The 20,424-nt window shown below is 24.0% G+C and overlaps 4 protein-coding genes across 4 annotated transcripts; 3 read left to right on the plus strand and 1 right to left on the minus strand.

Moving 5' to 3' along the window:
- The first annotated feature begins 657 nt into the window (after nt 1-657).
- Nucleotides 658-10,263, plus strand: LOC127280655 (uncharacterized). Its single transcript, XM_051303810.1, has 10 exons — nt 658-804; nt 1,107-1,475; nt 1,551-1,755; nt 1,993-2,148; nt 7,570-7,745; nt 8,473-8,868; nt 8,949-9,317; nt 9,488-9,692; nt 9,776-9,931; nt 10,061-10,263. The coding sequence occupies exons 1-10, from the start codon at nt 680-682 to the stop codon at nt 10,121-10,123; spliced, it is 2,220 nt and encodes a 739-aa protein (XP_051159767.1). The 5' UTR covers nt 658-679; the 3' UTR covers nt 10,124-10,263.
- LOC127280473 (odorant receptor 4-like) lies at nt 2,361-5,107 on the plus strand. Its single transcript, XM_051303476.1, has 5 exons — nt 2,361-2,513; nt 3,876-4,244; nt 4,337-4,541; nt 4,746-4,901; nt 4,982-5,107. Exons 2-5 carry the CDS (start codon nt 3,982-3,984, stop codon nt 5,027-5,029), a joined length of 672 nt encoding a protein of 223 aa, XP_051159433.1. The 5' UTR covers nt 2,361-2,513; nt 3,876-3,981; the 3' UTR covers nt 5,030-5,107.
- A 2,148-nt stretch (nt 10,264-12,411) lies between the features above and the next one.
- On the minus strand, nt 12,412-17,200 carry LOC127280469 (putative uncharacterized protein DDB_G0282133). Its single transcript, XM_051303468.1, has 5 exons — nt 16,879-17,200; nt 16,414-16,565; nt 16,216-16,284; nt 15,977-16,095; nt 12,412-15,871 (listed from the first exon to the last, which is right to left on the minus strand). Exons 1-5 carry the CDS (start codon nt 16,960-16,962, stop codon nt 12,666-12,668), a joined length of 3,630 nt encoding a protein of 1,209 aa, XP_051159425.1. The 5' UTR covers nt 16,963-17,200; the 3' UTR covers nt 12,412-12,665.
- Nucleotides 17,201-17,304: 104 nt separating this feature from the next.
- LOC127280543 (X-ray repair cross-complementing protein 6) lies at nt 17,305-20,332 on the plus strand. The gene is made up of 10 exons (XM_051303593.1): nt 17,305-17,376; nt 17,520-17,777; nt 17,896-18,067; nt 18,159-18,597; nt 18,686-18,803; nt 18,913-19,135; nt 19,254-19,415; nt 19,486-19,713; nt 19,856-20,001; nt 20,078-20,332. Exons 2-10 carry the CDS (start codon nt 17,598-17,600, stop codon nt 20,192-20,194), a joined length of 1,785 nt encoding a protein of 594 aa, XP_051159550.1. The 5' UTR covers nt 17,305-17,376; nt 17,520-17,597; the 3' UTR covers nt 20,195-20,332.
- Nucleotides 20,333-20,424: the final 92 nt, after the last annotated feature.

A 20,424-nucleotide genomic window follows, 5' to 3' on the forward strand; every position in this document is an offset into this window, starting at 1 on the left:
TTGTTGCATTCAAGAATCTTCCCCCTCCCCCATTTGCGTGTTACCAGCTATAAGTCATAAACAAGACTGACTATATTTTAACCCTCTGAGTAGAATTTGTAATAAAAAATTTACCTAACAAAAGACATTCTTTTTTTTTTATCCCTTTATGACATTTGCCCTAGGAAATAATTCACCATCTTAAATGATGCCTTATTCCTTGTCACCATAATATTGATTACAAAAAAAAAAGAAAGCTTCGCTATTTTGCCTTACTAAATAATTAAATACAATAAAAGGGGAGAACCAACGACTTTTTTTTCCTATAGAAAAAAAAGAGAGATAATTTTTTTTTACGCAACAATTCTTTTTTTTCCGTTCATGTGGAAAACAGAAAATAGAACAACAAATATTTTGTATTTTTTTTTTTTTTTTTTTTCAATAATTACAAAATAAAAACAAAATTATGTACAGAGCAGAAATTTCTTTAGTTATTTTCAAAATTTTAGGCATTTGGCCATCAAAAGAATCGAAAAAAATATATTTAACAATTTATAATGTTTATTCAATTTTTGTAATATCTATTCTATTAGCATTTACAATTTCAAGTAATTTTTATACATTAACAAGAAATCTTGAGACAAATGAATTTATAGAATTTTTTTTTATTTCCACTGCTGCATTTAGTACTTGTATTAAAATGTTAGTGATTTATCGAAAACACAGTAGAATACGGGAAATAAGAAATTATCTCAATACTAAACAATATGAATATCGAGATTCAATTGAGTTCTCCATTCAGAGTAAATTCGACAAAATTGGAAGGTCTATCCAAAAAAAAAAGAAAATAATTTTATACAAATCATAAAATTTTTTCCTTTTTTTTTTGTAGAATCATAAATTATTTTTCAATATTTATTGAATTTTCATTATTTTGCATTTTATTACCTCCGTCTGGAAAAATTAGAATTAAAAACAAAATCAAGGCATAAAAATGCGTAGAAAATTAGAAATAAAAAAAAATTTGCAATCAAAACTGATTTAAAAATACAATTCAGTTTTCTTTATGCCTCGATTAATACATTTAAAAAATGATAAATAATTGATTTTCATTCCCAAAAAAAAAGATTTGGAACAATTTTCTATGCAAGTGCTACACTATTGACAACAACAACAAAAGCATTGACACCAATAGTATTGGGATTGAGAACATCCACATTTTTCAATCCGTGGGTCCCATATAAATTTGAGAATAGAATTTTATTTTGGCTAACATTTTTCTATCAAAGTTTAGGAGGAATTATAGGTGGTCAAGCCGGTGTCGCTGGTGACACATTTATTATGACAATGATGTTACAAATATGTGCACAAGTGGAAATTTTAATACACAGAATGCAAATATTCCCTGAAATGTGTAAAAAAAAATTTCCCAATAATCCAAAAATGGAACAAATTATACTCAATGAATGGATTCAGCATCATAATTCTCTATATCGGTAATTATTATTAATTTTATAATTTTTTTTTTTTTTTTTTTTGTTCGATAAATAAAAAATAATCTAATTTTTCAGATTAAAGGATGAATTAAATGAAGTTTATAATTACATATTTTTCATTCAATTCATATTGACAACATTATCTGTTTGTATGCTTACAATTCAATTGACAACAATAAATGTTTTATCAACAAAATTTTTATCAACAATAATGATTTTATTTTGTGTTATAATGCAAATTTGTATATTATGCTGGAGTGGTGATTTGGTAATCGAAAAGGTATTTTAAATCTCGTACAGTGAAAAAAAAAATTTATTTGAGATGATATTTATTTTAAATACAGAAATTATTGATTCAAATAAAATTTATTTAATTTAGATAAAAATTATTTGGTTCAAGTAAATATTTATTTGATAATAGTCAAGTAATCGAGTATTTTGAATAAATTTTTCAATTTTAATAATAAGGAAAAAAAAATTATTCTATAAATTAAAAATAAATATTTATATTATATAGAGCAAATCAATTGGTTCGGCAATTTTTATTACTGACTGGCTTTCTCTAACAAAAAGGACAAAATCAAGTCTTATTCATATAATGCAACGATCTAATATTCCAATTAGATTTACTGCTGGATCATTAGTTCCTATATCGATAGATACTTTTGGTTCTGTTTGTATCATTGGAAAAAGATTATTAATTTTATTATTATTATTATTATTGTTATTATTATTACTATTATTATTATTATTGTTATCATGATAACCATTATTCAGCATTACATTAAACTTATTTCAGATTCTACGATTGGCGTACTCAATTTATAATTGTTTATCAAAAGGCTAGAAAATATTTTTTCTTTTTAGATAAGTTGAAAAGTCGATCAGTTATACTGATATAAATATAAAATGTTACTAAATTTTCTTCTTGTTTTTTTTTTAAATACGTTTAAAACAATATTTTAAAGTTGTAACCGAATTTATAAAAGATTTCTTGAAACAAAGTTGAAAAATCAAATCAGAAGCTATACAGAGAAGGTATAAATTTTAATAAAATTAATAAATCAATAAAAAATGATCAATTTTGTATAGTAAAATAAATAATATACTATAAGGACTGAAATTAGAATCGAAAGAAATCAAATTTTTTCTAAAACTAAAATTTAAAACTCCTCTGTTTCTTTATGGTTCTACGTCAACAGCAAGACTGAATATTTTTTATCTTCGTTTTTAATTTTTTTTTAAATAAAAAATTCACAAGTGAAAAGACATTCCTTATTTTATCAAAAACCCCTTTGGCATGCAACTTGCCATAGTAAATAATTAAAAACTTCAACTGCATAGTCTCTATCAAATCCATAAATGTTTCTTCACTTCTTTTGCGACGTATATATTGATTTGCAAAAAAAAAAAAAGAGCTCCACTATTTCGTAAGGAATTATTAATTGAATTCTTTCTAAGGGGTTGAAACGCGACTTTTCTAGAAAATAGAAATTAAATATCGACTTAAATTTACTCGTAAAAATTTCTGTTTTTTTTCACTCATCCAACAAATTTGTTAACAATCCGAAAATAATAAGAAAATTTATTCAAATTATTATTATTCATGATTTGAATGAAAATTATGTATACAGGCGAAATTTCTTTAATTCTTTTAAAAATTCTCGGATTTTGGCCAAATGAAAATTCAAAAGGATATTTAACATTCTACAATTTCTATACAATTTTCATATCATTTATTTTAATTGCCAATACGGCATCAAATTTATTTTACGTTTTAACAGAGAATTTCGATGACGATGGATTTATACAAAATTTTTTCTATTCACTTGCACTTTTGAGTGATTGTATAAAAATATTTGTTGTTTATAAAGAACGCAATAGAATTCGTAAGATAAGAAATTATTTAAACGATAAACAATTTGAACCACGAGATTCAGAGGAGTTGTGTATTCAAACTAAATACGACAAAATGGGAAGGTTTATATACAATATATTAAGAAATTTTTATATAACAGAATTTTTATTTCTCTTTAGCCCATTTTTTTAATTGAATTTTAATTTAACTAAATTTTAATTATAAAAATTTTTAATTAACCGCGAATCTTCATTTGACCGAAATTGCAAATGTCCAAACAAACATAACTTACAAAACAAAATTTCGGCGCAATTTTTAAAATTGACCAATCACAATTATTTTCACGATAATTTCTAAATTTGTAAATTTTAAAAATCGCGCCAAAATCTTTCTGCGGGTTATGTTTGTTCGGTCATTTGGAATTTCGGTCAAATAAAAATTTTATTCTATCAAATTGAAAATTCTGTGAAATGCACATTAAATTACGATACAATTTTTGATATTTTTAAAATTTTTTGATAATATTAATTTATGTTTTAAAGAACTGGCACGATAATTTTTCTCAGTGTTTTACTCTCGACAACAGTTGCAAAATCGATATTTACAATAATAAAAGCAGTGACAACATCAACATTTTTCGAAACATGGATGCCATTTAATAATGCAAATAGAATTTTCTTTTGGTTAACATTTTTACATGATAGTTTTGGTGGTCCCATTGCTGGACAAGCAACAGTTGCATGTGATTCTTTTATTATGATAATGATTTTACAATTAACTGCACAAATGGAAATTTTGATACACAGAATGCAAATATTTTTTGAACTATGTAAAATAAAAATTCCAAATAATCCTCATATGGAACAAATTATATTGAAAAATTGGGTTCAACATCACAATTCATTACATCTGTACGTATAACTTCGTATTTTTTTTTTTTTTTTTTTTTTTTTTTTTATTCAAATTTAGAAAAATAATTATTTTTAAAATTATTATTTTTTAGTTTAAAAAATGAATTGAACGATATTTTTAATAGTATCTTTTACATTCAATTCATGTTAACAACATTGTCAGCTTGCCTTTTAACATTTCAATTAACGACAATTGATATTATATCTACGAAATTTTTTACATCTATAATGCAATTATTCTGTGTTTTATTGCAAATATGCATGTATTGTGCAACTGGTAATTTGATAATGGAAAAGGTATTTTCAACTTTTTTATAATATTAATTTTACATTAATAAATGCTCTGAAGAAAGGCAAAAATTTATAGGTTATGTTTATGCTCTCAAACCTCTCGAAACAATCATAAACATAACCTATAATTTTTTTGCTTAGATTCCCTTTTCATCAGAATGCATAACTAATATTATGAATTTAAATTTTCCAACAAAAATTTCTATACAGAGTAGAGCAATTGGTCATGCAGTTTTTGCAATGAATTGGGTTTCTCTAACAAAACGAACCAAAACAGGTCTTATTCAAATAATTATGCGTGCAAACACTCCAATTACTTTTACCGCTGGCTCGATAATTCCTTTATCGTTATCAACTTTCACCTCTGTTTGTATAATTCTAAAATATATTATTATTATTATTATTATTCTTATTATTATTTATTTATCAGAAAAAATTTGTTACAGATTTTACGATTGTCATATTCAATTTACAATTGTTTACCAAAACAATAGCAATCATCGTTTTTTTGTTATTGATATTAGTCTTTTATTTATTAACTTCAAAGTTAATTTAGATAAAAATAAAATTAATTAATGTTATATTGAAAGTTACTTATTGTTTTGTTATAATGGTTTAAATAAAGTCTATTCATCTTAAAAATATTCATTATTCCTTGAAAATCGTTTTTTTTTTAATTTAAAAAATTTGAAATTCAAAATAGCCAGTAATTTAATCGAATTTTTCGAAATTGAGAAATTTTTGAAAGAGAAAATTTTAACAATCTTTCTAGCTGTACATCAAGACTGACTATTTTTACCTTCATGCCTCAATTTTTTTCTTTAATAAAAAATTCACAAGTGCAATGACATTCTTTTTTTTCAAAACCCCTTCGGCATTCAACTTGCCATAGTAAATAATTAAAAACTTCAACTACAACCTAAACGTATATCATTCCTTTAATATAATATATTGATTTAGAAAAAAAAGAACTTTAAACTACATATCATAAACATAACCTATTATTCTTTGCTTCTTAGGTCCCTTTCTTCAGAAAGCATATACAACTATATTGCTTCACTACCACAAAAAAGTGTCTAGAAAACATTAGAAATATAGTCTTTCCTTATAGTAATAAAAAAAAAATAATATATAAAGAGAAAAATTCTTCCCTTATCATAAAAACAGGAATTATTCATGCAATTAAATATTCCGTCTCAATCGGTTTAATCCCTCTGTTCGCATATCGATTCTAAACCGTAAGAAACCACTTTTTCTTAAGGAATTATTAATTCTCGTCAAAAAGGGGGAAAAAAAATTGTGACTTTATTGAAAAATAGCGAAACAAATTCAAGATTATAGTCTATAGCCTCATATAACCAAATCATATTATTTCCTATCATGAACAGAGAAATAAAAAACGAAAGGCATGAATTATCATAGATAATAGACAAAAAAAAAAAAATTATAATGTATAGAGCAGAAATTTCTCTAGCTCTTTTTAAAATTGGAGGAATTTTATCACCGTCAATATTGTCGAAAAGAATATTTACACCTTACAATGCATTTAGTATTTTTATTATTTCCCTAATGATTCTATTTACATCATCAAATTTACTCTATTTATTTTTGGAAGAAACAAATATGGAGGAATTTACAGATAATTTATTTTATATTCTTGCATTATTTGTTGGCTGTTTAAAAATGATGGTTGTTTTTAGAAATCAAGATAAAATTATCGACATAACAGATATTCTACTCAATGAACAATTTATACCTCGAGATAGTGATGAAATTTGCATTCAAAGTGGATTCGATACAATTGGAAGGTGCAGTATTTGAAAATTATTTTGTATTCTAGAAAAGAATTTATAATCTGGTATTTTGAAAAATATTTTAATAGAAAATATTAAATAGTTCTGTCTAATTGATTTTGGACATTTTCTGTAAAATTAATATTCAAACAGATTCTGCTTAATATTCTTTCTAATTTTCTTAAACAAAATTTCCGTAAAATCAACATTCAAACTTTCAAAAATATGCTATTGAATCAACAACATTTCTGCCAAAGGCATAAAAATGATTCAAAAGCATATATGCTATAGAAACTATATAATATTTTACAAATTTTATAGCACATGCTTCAGAATCAATAATTTTTATGCCTTTAGCAGAAATGCTGTTGATTCAATAGCATATTTTTCTCAGTGTAAAACATAATTCTAAAAAATTAGCTTTACTGCAAGAAAAGATTTAACTGCTTTTCTCTTTTGGAAATTTTAAAACAAAATGAAGATTTTTTTCAATTATATTCATATTTTTTTGTAACTCGTAGAACAGGAACAATTGTTTTTGCTGGTCTAGTGGTGATATCAGTGACAGCAAAAACAACAATTCCATTATTAAGAGGCGATTTAACGACACTTCCCTACAGTGGATGGATACCATATACACTTGAAAATAGAACAATATTTTGGTTGACATTTGTCTTTCAAAGTTTAGGTGCAATAATTGTTAGTAATGTAATAGTAGCAAGTGATTCATTTATAATAACAATGCTTCTACAATTATGTGCTCAAATTGAAATACTCATACATCGAATGAAAATGTTTCCAAAATTATATAAAACAGATTTTTTATTATCCGAAAAACAACAGATATTTCTTGTTGATTGGATACAACATCATAATTCTCTTTATTAGTAAGTATGAGGCGAACAAATTTTGCAAGTTTTTTTTTTATCAATATATTCAAAGAACAATAATTAAATATTCATAGTTTTCGAAATAAATTAAACAATCTTTTTGGATTGGTTTTTTTTTGTCAATTATTTGTGACAACATTGGAAGTTTGTTCGGGTACTTATTTATTGGCAACATTTAGTGTAACATCGGTAAAATTTTGGTCAATGATATTGTCATTGTCATTTATTATGACTGAAATTTATGTATTTTGCTGGCATGGTAATTTGGTAATGGAAAAGGTATTCGATTTTTTTTCGAATTAATATAATTACGATTTTTGTGGAGTAAACAATTCAAAATATTGTTTTTAGAGCAAAGAAATTGGATATGCAGTGTTTAGCACCGATTGGACATTATTGTCGAGTAAATCAAGAAAAAGTCTCGTTTATATTATAAAACGTTCCAATATACCAATTAAATTTACTGCTGGACCAATTGTTCCACTATCAATAGATACTTTTACTTCTGTTTGTATAATTTTCTTTTTGTAAATTTTCTATAAATACATATGTAAATTTTTTAATTAGTTAGAAAAAATTAGCTTAAATTAATTCAAATATAAATTTTTTAATATTTATTTAGATTCTTCGATTGGCTTATTCAATTTATAATTATTTGATGCGACAAAAGGAAACAGAATTACAAACTAAGAAAGCCTGATTAGAAAATTTTGTGAAATACTTTGTGTTACGGAAATCTTCAGTTTTGGAAAAAAAGAATTAACTGTTGTAATTTTGACAATAAAAAGACAATTTTCATACATATTTCTTGGTAAAATTTTTAAAACACAAATCCTTGTTAAATTAATCATTTATTACTTTCTCATCATCATCATCAAAGTAGAAATGGAAAAATAAATTTACACTATGAAACATACAACTGTGTTCTTCAACTAACGCAACAAGAATGTTTAGAAAATCGTTGTAGGAATTATATCATGGAAATAAAAAGATGTAAAGAGGAAAAATTGTCCCATATATAGTAAAACCCTAGCAAAATGCCTTAAAGAATTATTCACAACTTCCAATCAAATATTCCGTCTCCCAATGATATTTAATCCCTCAATTCTGATATCGATTCTAAACCATATAAGAAACTTGTTGTTCACTTTAGCCTAATGAATTATTAATATGAAATTCAAAAGGGAGAAAAAATTGCGAAATTCCTGTATTAAAATTATAGACTCTTATCATTCATTGAGAAATAAAAAAAAGGCATGAAAATAAAGATTTCGAAAACATTTTCCAATATAAAATGTATAGAGCAGAAATTTCTTTAGCTCTTTTCAAAATTGCAGGAATATGGCCACCGATATCGTCAAAAGGAATTTTTACACTATACAATGTATTTAATATTTTTGTACTTTCTCTAACGACACTATTTACAATATCAAATTTCCTTTACATATTTATGGAAAATACAGACATGGAGGAATTTAATGATAATTTATTTTACATTCTTGCATTATTTTCCGGTTGTTTAAAAATGATTGTTGTTTTCACAAATCGTGGGGAAATTATCGAAATAACGGATATTCTACTTAATAAACAATTTGCACCTCGTGATAATGATGAAATTTGCATTCAAAATGAATTTGATACAATTGGAAGGTAAAGACAAATTTTAAGAAAACTATTTTCTTCTGACTACAATAAAAAATTATCTCATCTATTTTCCCGTTTCCTCTTAGAACTGGAACAATTATTTTTACTGGTTTTGTGATATTGACATTAATAGCAAAAACAACAATACCATTATTAAGAGGAGATTTAACATCACTTCCCTATAATGGATGGATTCCGTATACACTTGAAAATAGAATAATATTTTGGTTGACATTTTTATTTCAAAGTTTAGGTGCAATAATTGTTACTAATGTAATAGCAGCAAGTGATTCATTTATAATAACAATGCTTCTTCAATTATGTGCTCAAATTGAAATACTGATACATCGAATGAAAATATTTCCAATTTTATATAAAACTGAATTTTTGAATTATTCCAAAAAAGAAGAAACTATTCTTGTTGATTGGATACAGCATCACAATTCTATTTATCAGTGAGTAAAAAAATAATTTTTAAATTATTGTAGACAATTGGTGTAAAAAAAAATAATAATTCACTTTTTTTTTAAACTTCGCCATTTTTTGGGCATAATTTTTTTTCCCCTATATACCGAAAATTACTGTCAATAATCTAGAAAAAGAAGAAAAATAAAATTAATTTCAGTTTTCGAAATAAATTAAATGATCTTTTTGAATTGATATTTCTTTGTCAATTAATTGTAACAACATTGGAGGTTTGTTCGGGTACTTATTTATTGGCAACATTTAGTGTAACAACGGTAAAATTTTGGTCAATGATTCTATCATTAACAAGTATTATGGCTGAAATGTATGTATTTTGTTGGCATGGCAATTTAGTAATGGAAAAGGTATTTGAATTTTCGATTTAAAATTAATTTGCAAAAATACTTTTTTAAAAAAAAAAATTTTTTTTTTAAATTTGTTTTTTTAGAGCAAAGAAATTGGATATGCAGTCTTTAGCACTGATTGGACATTATTGTCGAGTAAATCAAGAAAAAGTCTCATTTATATTATAAAACGTTCGAATATACCAATTCAATTTAATGCTGGACCAATTGTTTCACTATCAATAGATACTTTTACTTCTGTTTGTTTAATTTTCATTTTATCCATTTTCTATTAAACATTAATTTTATTTTTTTAAAAACATTTTTCATTAATTAGAAAATAAAAATTAGTTTAATGTTATTAAAATTTTTTCTTTATTTTAATTTAGATTCTCCGATTGGCTTACTCGATTTATAATTGTTTAATGAGACAAAAGGAAATAGAATTATAAAATAAAAATTTTAATTACGACAAAAGTTGATTACGAAATGTGTTTTAAAATTAATTTTTGTTGTGGATATAAAAATTGTTTTTAATGACAATAAATAATTGTCATCATAGTTTTTTGAAAGATGATATATTATTGATAAACTGATGATAAATAAAAATATATGCAAATTCAGGATTATATGTTGAAAGGTAGTATATTTGCAAAATTAAAAAAAAAATTGACTTTTAACAATCAGCATAAAACAAAATTTGTTTTTCAGGTGATCGTACTTTAAATCAACAAACTTTTAAAAATTCTGTTTATAAACCTCGAATAATTTAATCCAGATTTTTAAAAGGAAGGAAATTATTTTTTTACCTATCAGTAATTATAATGTAAAAAAAATATTAAATTATTAACTGTAAAAAAAAATTCTCTAAATATTTAAATAATAAAATTGAGAAAAAAATGCTATCTTAATTATTATTTTTAAAAATAATATATTTTTTTTAAATGTCCCTTTAGGGTAACTATTTTCCAGGGGGGAACTAAATATTATTCTCGAATAATAATTATTATTTTATTAATAATTATTATTATTTCATTTTTGTGCAAATTTTAAAAACCAATGTAAATACTAAGAATTATATAATTTTAAAAAAAGAAAAAATTTTACTCACTCTGGTGGTAGATCCCGTAAAAGTCGCTCCGTCTCTTCAAGTGGCAATTCTGATTTTCCATTAAATCTAATATTATGTTTCACCATAATTGAATTTCCTCTGACTTGTACTAGAGATTCTAGCATAGGATCGCCAAAAGCAATTACAGCTGGTATTCGCGGAAAAACACATTTAAGAATTGTCGATGTCATATTTCACTTGTTGTTATAATTTTTTTTTACATATATCACAACTATCACTATAAAATTTATCGCAAATTTCAAATTCTATTTCCAATTTTATTTTCCAAAATAAATTTGCTCTCATATTATTTATTTAACACATAAATATTCACTTTGCAAATCTCTAATAACCTGAAAATTAAAAGAATATACACATATAATAATTAAACTAATAGAGAAAACAAATTCAAAAAAAATAATTTACAACAAAAACGAAATAATAAATTTTTTCACAAAAAAGTTATATCTATAAAAGAGCAGAAATATAAATTAATTGAAAAAATCAATTTTTTTTACATTTCAATCAATAACAATTATGTAAAATATAAAAAAGAATAAAAAAAAAAGAATTATTGATAGAATTCAAAAAAGTAAGGTTATGTTGAACGATAATCAAGAAAAAGAGTAGTAACAACTGTCGAGAAAAGATTATTATTATGACACTTACTTTATTGCTTTAAAGATGTCCTGAAACTTCTATAAACAAACAAATTATTTAAATTATTACACAAAATTGTTGTAATTGGGAAAAAAAACAAGAGTAAAAGTCGACATAAAAACACAGTACATTCACAGCAAGGATTTTCCTGTGAATTTACCGGCGGAAGGCGGGAAACTGAACAGGAAATAAAAAAATTTTTTCGAGATTGACGTGAAGTCAGTAACAAAAAAAAAATTAATTTTTCCTACGAAAATTTATATTGTAACAAATTTAAAAAATATATAGAAAAGAACAAAAATTCTCTTTCCCTTTTGTTTCTAAATTATTTATTCGATTTATTCTAAATAAAAACTTTTCAAAAAACATAAATTACTTATTTTTTCTCACAGAATATTCAAAAAAGTTTGAGCTGCGCAACAGTTTTTGCGCATGACTTTGTGGCGCGCCATTTAAATTTGAAATTATTTATATTTTTACTTTTTTATTGATAAATAATATATATTTTATCTAATTATTAGATTAGATTATTATTATTAACTTATCAATTTAATTAAAATTTTTAATACAAATTTAAATAATTAAAACATTATTTTAAATACTTTAACCATAAATTGAAATAAATAAAAATTAAATAATTAAAAAATTAATGAAAATATCTATAAAAGAAAAGTAACTCATAATGAATTATTTATTAAATAAACATGTATAAGAAATATAAACTTTATTTTGTTTTTCTTTACATAATTAATTACACGAAATTAGGTATACACTTTTATATTGGTAACAGGTATTTACAAAATACTTTAAAAACGAAAAAAAATAAATTGACACTTACTGAATACATACATATAATATTAAAATAAAAAAATATACTATTTATACAATAAACACAAATAATTACATTTTTAATTGAGATTTAATGATAATTAATTAAATAGTTATGTTTTTTTTAATTGTTTCCTTCAATTATTTGTAGAAAAATAATTTTATTTCTTTTATTTTTATGAATTTTTTTTATACATTACAATATTAAGCAAAAAAATAAATTAAAACTTGCACATTACATTTTGTTACTTTCACAAACTATTATCGTATTTATATTATTACATTATATTTTTTATAGAAAAAAAAACGAAATAAAATATCTAAGTTTTCATAAATAAATTAAAATTTAATACACAAATAATTAAATTTTTTGTTGAAAAAATTTTGAAAATATATTATTCTGAACTATCTGAACTACACCAATTATCCCATAAAGATTTTTTCTCCTGTGGTTTTTTAATGTTTAATTTAAATTTGAATTTCATAGAATTTTCTTTATCATTACCGTCATCAACAATAATATCATCTTCATCATCACTAGATAAAAATTCTTTCCATTGATCTTTTTTATTCGTTTTACATTTTACTTGATTTTTATTTAACTCCTTTTCATAGATTATAGTGTCACCTGAATAATCTACTTCACCGTTTGCATCAATTTTATCTTGACAAATTTCACCTTCATTTTGTTGAACAATTTCTTGTTCTAAATCCTGATCAATATTATGATCACCTCCATCAATTTGATTATCGATTTGTTGATTTAATTCCTGATTAATTTGTTGATTGATTTCTTCATCGATTTGTTGATCAATTTGTTGTTCATCTTGATCAATTTGCTGATTGACTGATTGATCAATTTGTTGAATGATTTCTTGATTAATTTGCTGATCAATTTGTTGATAAATTTGAGAAATAATTCGAGGATCAATTGATTGTTCTTGTTGATTATTAATTGTCTGTTCATTAATTTTTTCAAAACTAAAATTTGGCGATTGTTTCTCGATAATTGAAGAATTAAAATTCTCCCCTTCATTTGGAGCATCCAATGTAAAATGTTGCGATTCTTTTTCAATATGAGAAATTAAATTCTCCCCTTTATTTAAATCATTATTTTCCATTATTTTCCCCTGCTCAATAATTTGTTCATTCTGCGATAAAGATTGTGTTTGTTTTTCAATTTTTGTTGTTATTTTCTTAATTTCTTGACTTGCAATAATTTCAATATCATTATCATCATCGAGAGTAATTATCGATATATGAATTGGTTCCTTTTTCACCTCTATTTCAACAATAGAATCGCTAACAATATTTTCCGGAAGAGTACTTTCAAAATCAGTTTCTGAATCATCTTGCAATAATGCTTCTCTATCATCTGAATCGAGTAAATCATTAATATCATTATTTTCATCTATCAATTCTTGTGAATTTTTCGAATTATTATGAGTATTTTGTGTTTCAATTTCAGTATCATTATAATTAAAATTTCGTTGTGTAAAAACTCCATTTGCACTTAAACTGGAACTTTCATTATCAGTTTCTGGAATTATTTCTGAAATATCGATGTCATTAGAAATATTGTCTCTTTTATCATTATTATTGGAATTTAAATTCGAGGTGAAAATTTCATTTGAATTCACATTTAAATTGGAAGATTGGGAATTATTGGAAAAATCTGGCGAAAAATCATTTTCTTTATTATTGAGACTTAAATTCGTAACGGAAATTTGTGATTTTTTCCGATTTTTGGATAATTCTTGCTGAGAATTGTCTCCTTCTGAACTAGAATTTAAATTTATTTTGGAAATTTGCGATTTTTTCCTAGTTTTCGAAATTTCTCTCTGAAAATTGTCTTCTTTACTGGAATTTAAATTCTTTGTAGAAATTTGCGATTCTTTATAATTTTTCAATACGTCTCGCTGAGAATTTTCTTCTTCACTGGAATTCATGACGGAAATTCGTGATTTTTTCCGATTTTTTGAAACTTTTCGCTGCGAATTATCTTCATCACTGGAATTTATATTTATAACAGAAATTGGTGATTTTTTTCGATTTTTCGAAATTTCTCGCTGAGAATTATCTTCTTTACTGGAATTTAAATTCTTTGTGGAAATTTGTGATTTTTTCTGATTATTCGACACGTCTCGCTGAAAATTTTCTTCGTCACTGGAATTTAAATTCGTGTTGGAAATTCGTGATTTTTTTCGATTTTTTGAAAATTCTCGTTGAGAATTATCACTTTCATTTGAATTTAAATTATCATTGGAAATTGGCGATTTTTCTCTATTTTTTCTACATCCTTTACGAAATTTAACTCTTTTACCATTATTTACATTTAAAAGTGAAATTTCATTTAAATTACCAAATAAATCAAAAAGTTGGCTATTTTGTATATTTTCATTTTGACTACTTTCATTTAAATTCACCATTGAAATTTCATTATTTTTTCTAATTGATGTCGAATTCAATTTATTAATATTTGAATTAGAATGTTGATGATTTTTCGATAATTCACTATTTTTTCTTTTTCTTGAAATTTCAAATTCTTTTTGAAAATTAACATTTACATTTGATTCCATCTGTTTTCCTCCATTTTTTTCCCTTGAAATTGATTGAGAATTTGGTGAAATTGTTTTTTGTGTACTAGTTGGAATTTCATCCATTGAAACATTTAATGGCATTGACGATGGAAATACTTCTAAACTATTAAAACTATCAGAACGATTTTGTTCAGCTGGTATTAAATTTTCATCATCGTCGTCGTCATTATTGGAATTTGCTGAAACACTTTCAAATAAATCGTCATCATTTGAATCATTAATTGAATTTTGTGTAAAAATTCGTGCTATATTTTCATGATCAGAATCATCGCTACTTTTATTATTCTCATTATGAGGAGAATTATTTTTTTCTTTTAATTTGTCAATGGTTATTCGTTTTTTGTTGTTATTATTTTCCATTGAATCATCAATTTTACGTTTTTTAGAATTTTGTGTATTTTTATTTAAATTAACAATATCATCACATTTTTCTAAATCAATTGTAATATTTTTAAAATTTTTATCATTTCTTAATTGTAAATTATTGTCCGTATCATTATCATCATCATCATCATCATCGGATGCTATAACTTGTTTGGATTTTTTTCTTATACGTTTTAATGTGAAATCACTTTCATCTGATTCATTATCAGATGGAAAAATTCGTTTTTTATTATTTGTAATTTTAAATGATTGAGAAATTTGTAATTTTTCACAAATCACAATTGAGGGACGTATATTGTAAAATTTGAGTTTTTCTTGAAGTTTTTGTTCTGTATTTTCTTGAGATTTTAATTGTTCCTTTCGAATTTTATCTTGATTTTTTTCTATAGTCATCGGTTTGATTAATTTTTGCGATGATGTTTTTTCTTCCGGTCCTGTTATTTTTTCGATATTTATATTTAAATAGCATTTTTGTGTAAGAGGTTGTTTCTTTTGTTGATTTAATGAAGGACAATTTCGATTTTCCACTTCCTCGTCATCTGTTGTTGTTGATTTATTTTTTTGTGTTGAACTTATTATACCTTTTGTCACTTCCACTCTATTTGTAGCTGAACATTCTGAAATTAAATTATTTATCATAAATTTTTTGAAAATATTTTTCATCAAAAAATACATTTCTTTTACATTATTTTATATTGTTATAATTATTATATTTTTTTTACCTTTATCTTTCGAAGTGCTCGGTATAGGTGAAATATTCAATGGCAAATTATTTGTACCCGTTGGAAGATTTGAAATGTTTTCCACTAAATTAATTTCATTGTCAATACATTTAGAGGGACTGAAAAATATTTTGAAAGAAAAATATTGTTAATACCAATTTTTAAAAACAAGAAATTCCTATTAGACGGAGAATAGTATTTTATTATATAATAGCAATTAATATAAAATTAATTCTCACCCAAGACAGACAATACTTTTAAATAAAAGCGTACAATTTCCACATCGTTTTTGAAAATTTTCACTCCAACTGTAAATATAGAAAATGAAAAATTTTTAATATTTAAATAATATTTATTTATAAAAAATATATAAATATAATATTTATTTAACAAATTATTTAATATTTAAAAAATATAGTTAAGAAGAAGTTTAATACCTGTAAAAATAATAACTTAATATTTCTTCCTTCTCAATGCAATCGGTAATATATTCCAATTTATACGTATTCTTGAAAGATGAACGATATTTTTTCGAAGTACAAATAAGTGAATTAAACGTTGGTTTTGTTGTTAATTTTCCCCCATTTGCCTGAAATTGTTTTTTTTTTCGTTAATTATATTAAATACAAAAAATATATTCTATAACAGTAAAAATAAACTGTTTTTACTTTTCATTCGCAAAAATTCATAATTAATATCAATATATTTAAATTTCCAATTATATAATATTAAATATTATATCAAAAAAAGTAAATATAACGCCCCATGAAAAATTAATTAAACAATTTAAAACTATATTTGATTTTATAATATAAATTATATAAATTTGAAGGCGAACCTAACCTCAAAATAGAAAAACATTATAAATAAAATTTTAATAGAAGGATTTATTTATTTCTTACCTTTATTAAAGTGGAATACTTTTCATAATTCTCTTTATCTGCCAACAAATGAAATGGACGATCCATTGATTTAAAAACTTGCATTTTGAAAGATCACCAGTGATTTTTGTTTGACGTTAATAAAAGTTATATATTTAGAAAAAAGTGATGTGAAAAAAAAATTTACTTTAATGTTGCATGAAAATGAATTAATTTTACTACATTTTAAATGCGGTTTATGCACTATTTTAATTATATGTTATATTTTTTGAAAACAAATTTAATAATTGTAAATTGAAAAATGAAAATACAACTGACAATGTTTATGTGTGAGCAGGGATGAATAAGTAAATACCCGAGGTTTATAAGGCGCATGCGCTCTTCACAACAAAAGTGTCACATTTCGGAGGTTATTCTTCTTTATCGACATATATCGAAACGTAATTATTGGTATCGAACGTATCGATAGTGCGCAGTAGAATTTATAGGTTATGTTTATCACCGGGTTCCGGCTCGATTGCAATTAAATAATATAATTATTTTTAAATCTTACGAAAAAATTGTTATTATATTCTTTATTTTCGTTTTAATAAGTTAAAAAAATAATTTCGAATTATAGTAATATTTTTTTAATGTTATGGTTTTTTTTTGCTACTTTTTAGATTTCTCTTTAATAAAAAAACAGAAAATTGATATTAAATTTTCATTTGTGATTTGATTAAAAAAAAAAAAAATTAATCATGAACGAAGGAGAATTATTTTTCACCAATACTTTGGGAACACAACAAAATGACGAGGAAATAAGTGATCGTGATCATCTTGAACCTCGTCAAGCGACTCTTTTTCTAATAGATACATCTCCTCCAATGTTTGAAGAAAATACCAATTCCCAAGAAACTCCCTTTATGAAAAGTGTTCAGGTAAAAATTGCAAAAAATTTACATATTAAAATAAATAAAAAAAAAAGTGCATTCAATATTTAAAATATATAAATTATTAATTAGATATAAAAAAATGAAATATATTTAAACGTTTTAGATTTATAAAAATAATATGCAAATGCTTTGTGGATTTAATCGTGATGATCAAATGAGTTTAATTCTCTTTGGAACACGTGAATGGGATAAAGATCCAGAAACGAAAAATGTTTTGACAGTACAAAAATTTCATAAAGTCACACTTGATATGCTAAAGGAGATCAAGGGAAAAAGTGAATAATCTTTTATTTTATAATTATATATGAAAAAAAACTATTTAACGATTTTAAATTGTTCAAAAAATATGGTTTTTAAAAATTTCAGTTGACAATCATGAAGGATATTTTAATTTATTGAGTTCCGATTCAAAATATCCTTTACACGATGCACTTTGGCATGCGGCTCAAGCATTTTCTGCCGTGAGAACAGTACTTATTTCACGTAAAATTTATCTTTTAACATGTGAAGACAATCCAACTTTTGATCATCCTGATGAAGCTCATAGAATAAGAACGAGAGTTGCAACATTTCAAAATCTTGGAATTGATTTTCGTGTAATTGGCTTAAAAAATGGATTTGATCATAATAAATTTTACAAAGAACTTGAAATTATTTCCAGTAAAATGATTCCTGATATTTATATACCACTTCAACTTAATGATCTTGAAAAGGAAATTCAATTTCCATCGAGAACTATATCAAATATTCCTTGGATATTTGGCAAAAATGTTGTTGTTCCAGTTTCGATTTATACAATTTCAACGTTAGTTGTTTCTCTTCTTTAATTAAATTTTCAAATTTCCCTTATAAATTTAATTTACTTTTTATATGAAAATTGTTTCAATTTTCAGGGAGACAAGATTTCCAGATATGGTTCATATAAATAGAGAAACAAATGAACAGTTAAAAAGTTCTACTGTTTATAGAAAAACGGATGAAGTTGAAGATGACGTTGATGATGTTGAAAGTGTGAGTTGAAAAAAAAATTTTTTTTTTTTCAATTTTTTAAAGAAAAAAATTCGAAATATTAATTGAATTATTTTTTTTTAATTTTACACTAATTGTAAAAAAAAATTAGGAAGAGCAATTTAATTCTAATGTGGTTAATGCTGGTGGATTGGCAAAATTTCAAGCACACGGGGATAGAAAGCTTGTATTCGATGTAAAAGAATTAAATTTGATGTTCAAACAATTCAATAAAGGTATTGAAACACTTTGTTTCAAGCCTATTGAATGTGATCCCATGTATCATGTGGATTGTGCAAAATTTGTTACATTCAGTAAAACAGAAGCTAGTGAATGTAAGTTAAATTTAATGGAAAATATTCAATTATTATTATATTTTTTTTATTACATTTCTAAAATATTTTAATAGAGGGATTTTCACTTTTTATATGAAAAAATTTATTTTAATTTTAGCGCAAAAACAACTTTTTTCGACTTTAGTTGATAAATGTGAGGCTAAGGAATTGATGATTGTTTGTCGTATTAATTATAGAATGTATACGGCTCCAAATATATTTTATCTTTATCCAAATACAAAAAAAGGTGGCTTTTATATTTACAAAATGGCTTACGAAGGTAAATAAAAAATAATTAATTTTTATTATCGAAATTTAATAATGATTTTATTTTTAATATATATTTGCAGATCATGTTCGTAATTTAGATAAGGCTTTATCAACATGGATTTATCATAAAGATTGGTCACATTCACCAAGTGAGGAGGCAAAGAAAATTTTTGAAAAAATTGTCAAAAAAACAAGAATAAAATATGATCCAAGTGCTTTTAAAAATCCAAAACTTGGAACATTAATTGCAAATATCGAAGCTTTAGCTTTAGATATGGAGGAAGTTGACGTACCTCCTGATACTACACGTAAAAAAAAATATTTCAACTATTGTGACTAAAACTTAATTTTTTGAAAATATTTTCTAATATAAAATTTTGGGACATTTAAACTCAAAAATAATTGCTAATAATACGAAATTTAAAAAAAAACTTTTTTTTTCATTTACAGTACCGTCGAAAAAACTTGTGGAACGACTTGCGGACGTATTGCCAGAATATAGAAGAATTTTCTCACAGAATGAATGTGAAGTACCTGCGAAGAGAAGAAAAATTGTTGATGACGCAATGATTCTCGAACATGTTCAAGCACAAACGGTAATTTATTTTTTAATTAAAGAAAATTATTTTTATTCTTGAAAATTAAAAATTTTAATATTTTTTACTATTTCAGGTAAATAGTCTAACAGTTGCAGTATTAAAAGAATTTTTGGTCCAACATAACATTGCCGTTAGTAATGCTAAAAAGGCAGATTTGGTTAGCAAAGTTTACCAATTTTATCAAAATTAAAAAAAAAACGTCAAATTGAATTTTAAATAAAATTTCCTTTTTTCTGTTTTATTGTGTAAAATTTACCAGAAATCTATTTTTTCAGAAAATCAATTATATGTGGGTATTTAAATAAGAAATAAAAAATATTTTCAATAATTATTTTTATCACATTATTTTTAAATTTGAGTTTTCCCGCTTAAATCATTATTTTCGATATATATTCGATTCGATATTTCAGTTAAAAACAA

Source organism: Leptopilina boulardi, unplaced genomic scaffold (assembly GCF_019393585.1).
Source record: "Leptopilina boulardi isolate dan_hultmark-lab unplaced genomic scaffold, ZJU_Lbou_2.1 LbouV2_248, whole genome shotgun sequence".
Classification (NCBI taxonomy): domain Eukaryota; kingdom Metazoa; phylum Arthropoda; class Insecta; order Hymenoptera; family Figitidae; genus Leptopilina; species Leptopilina boulardi.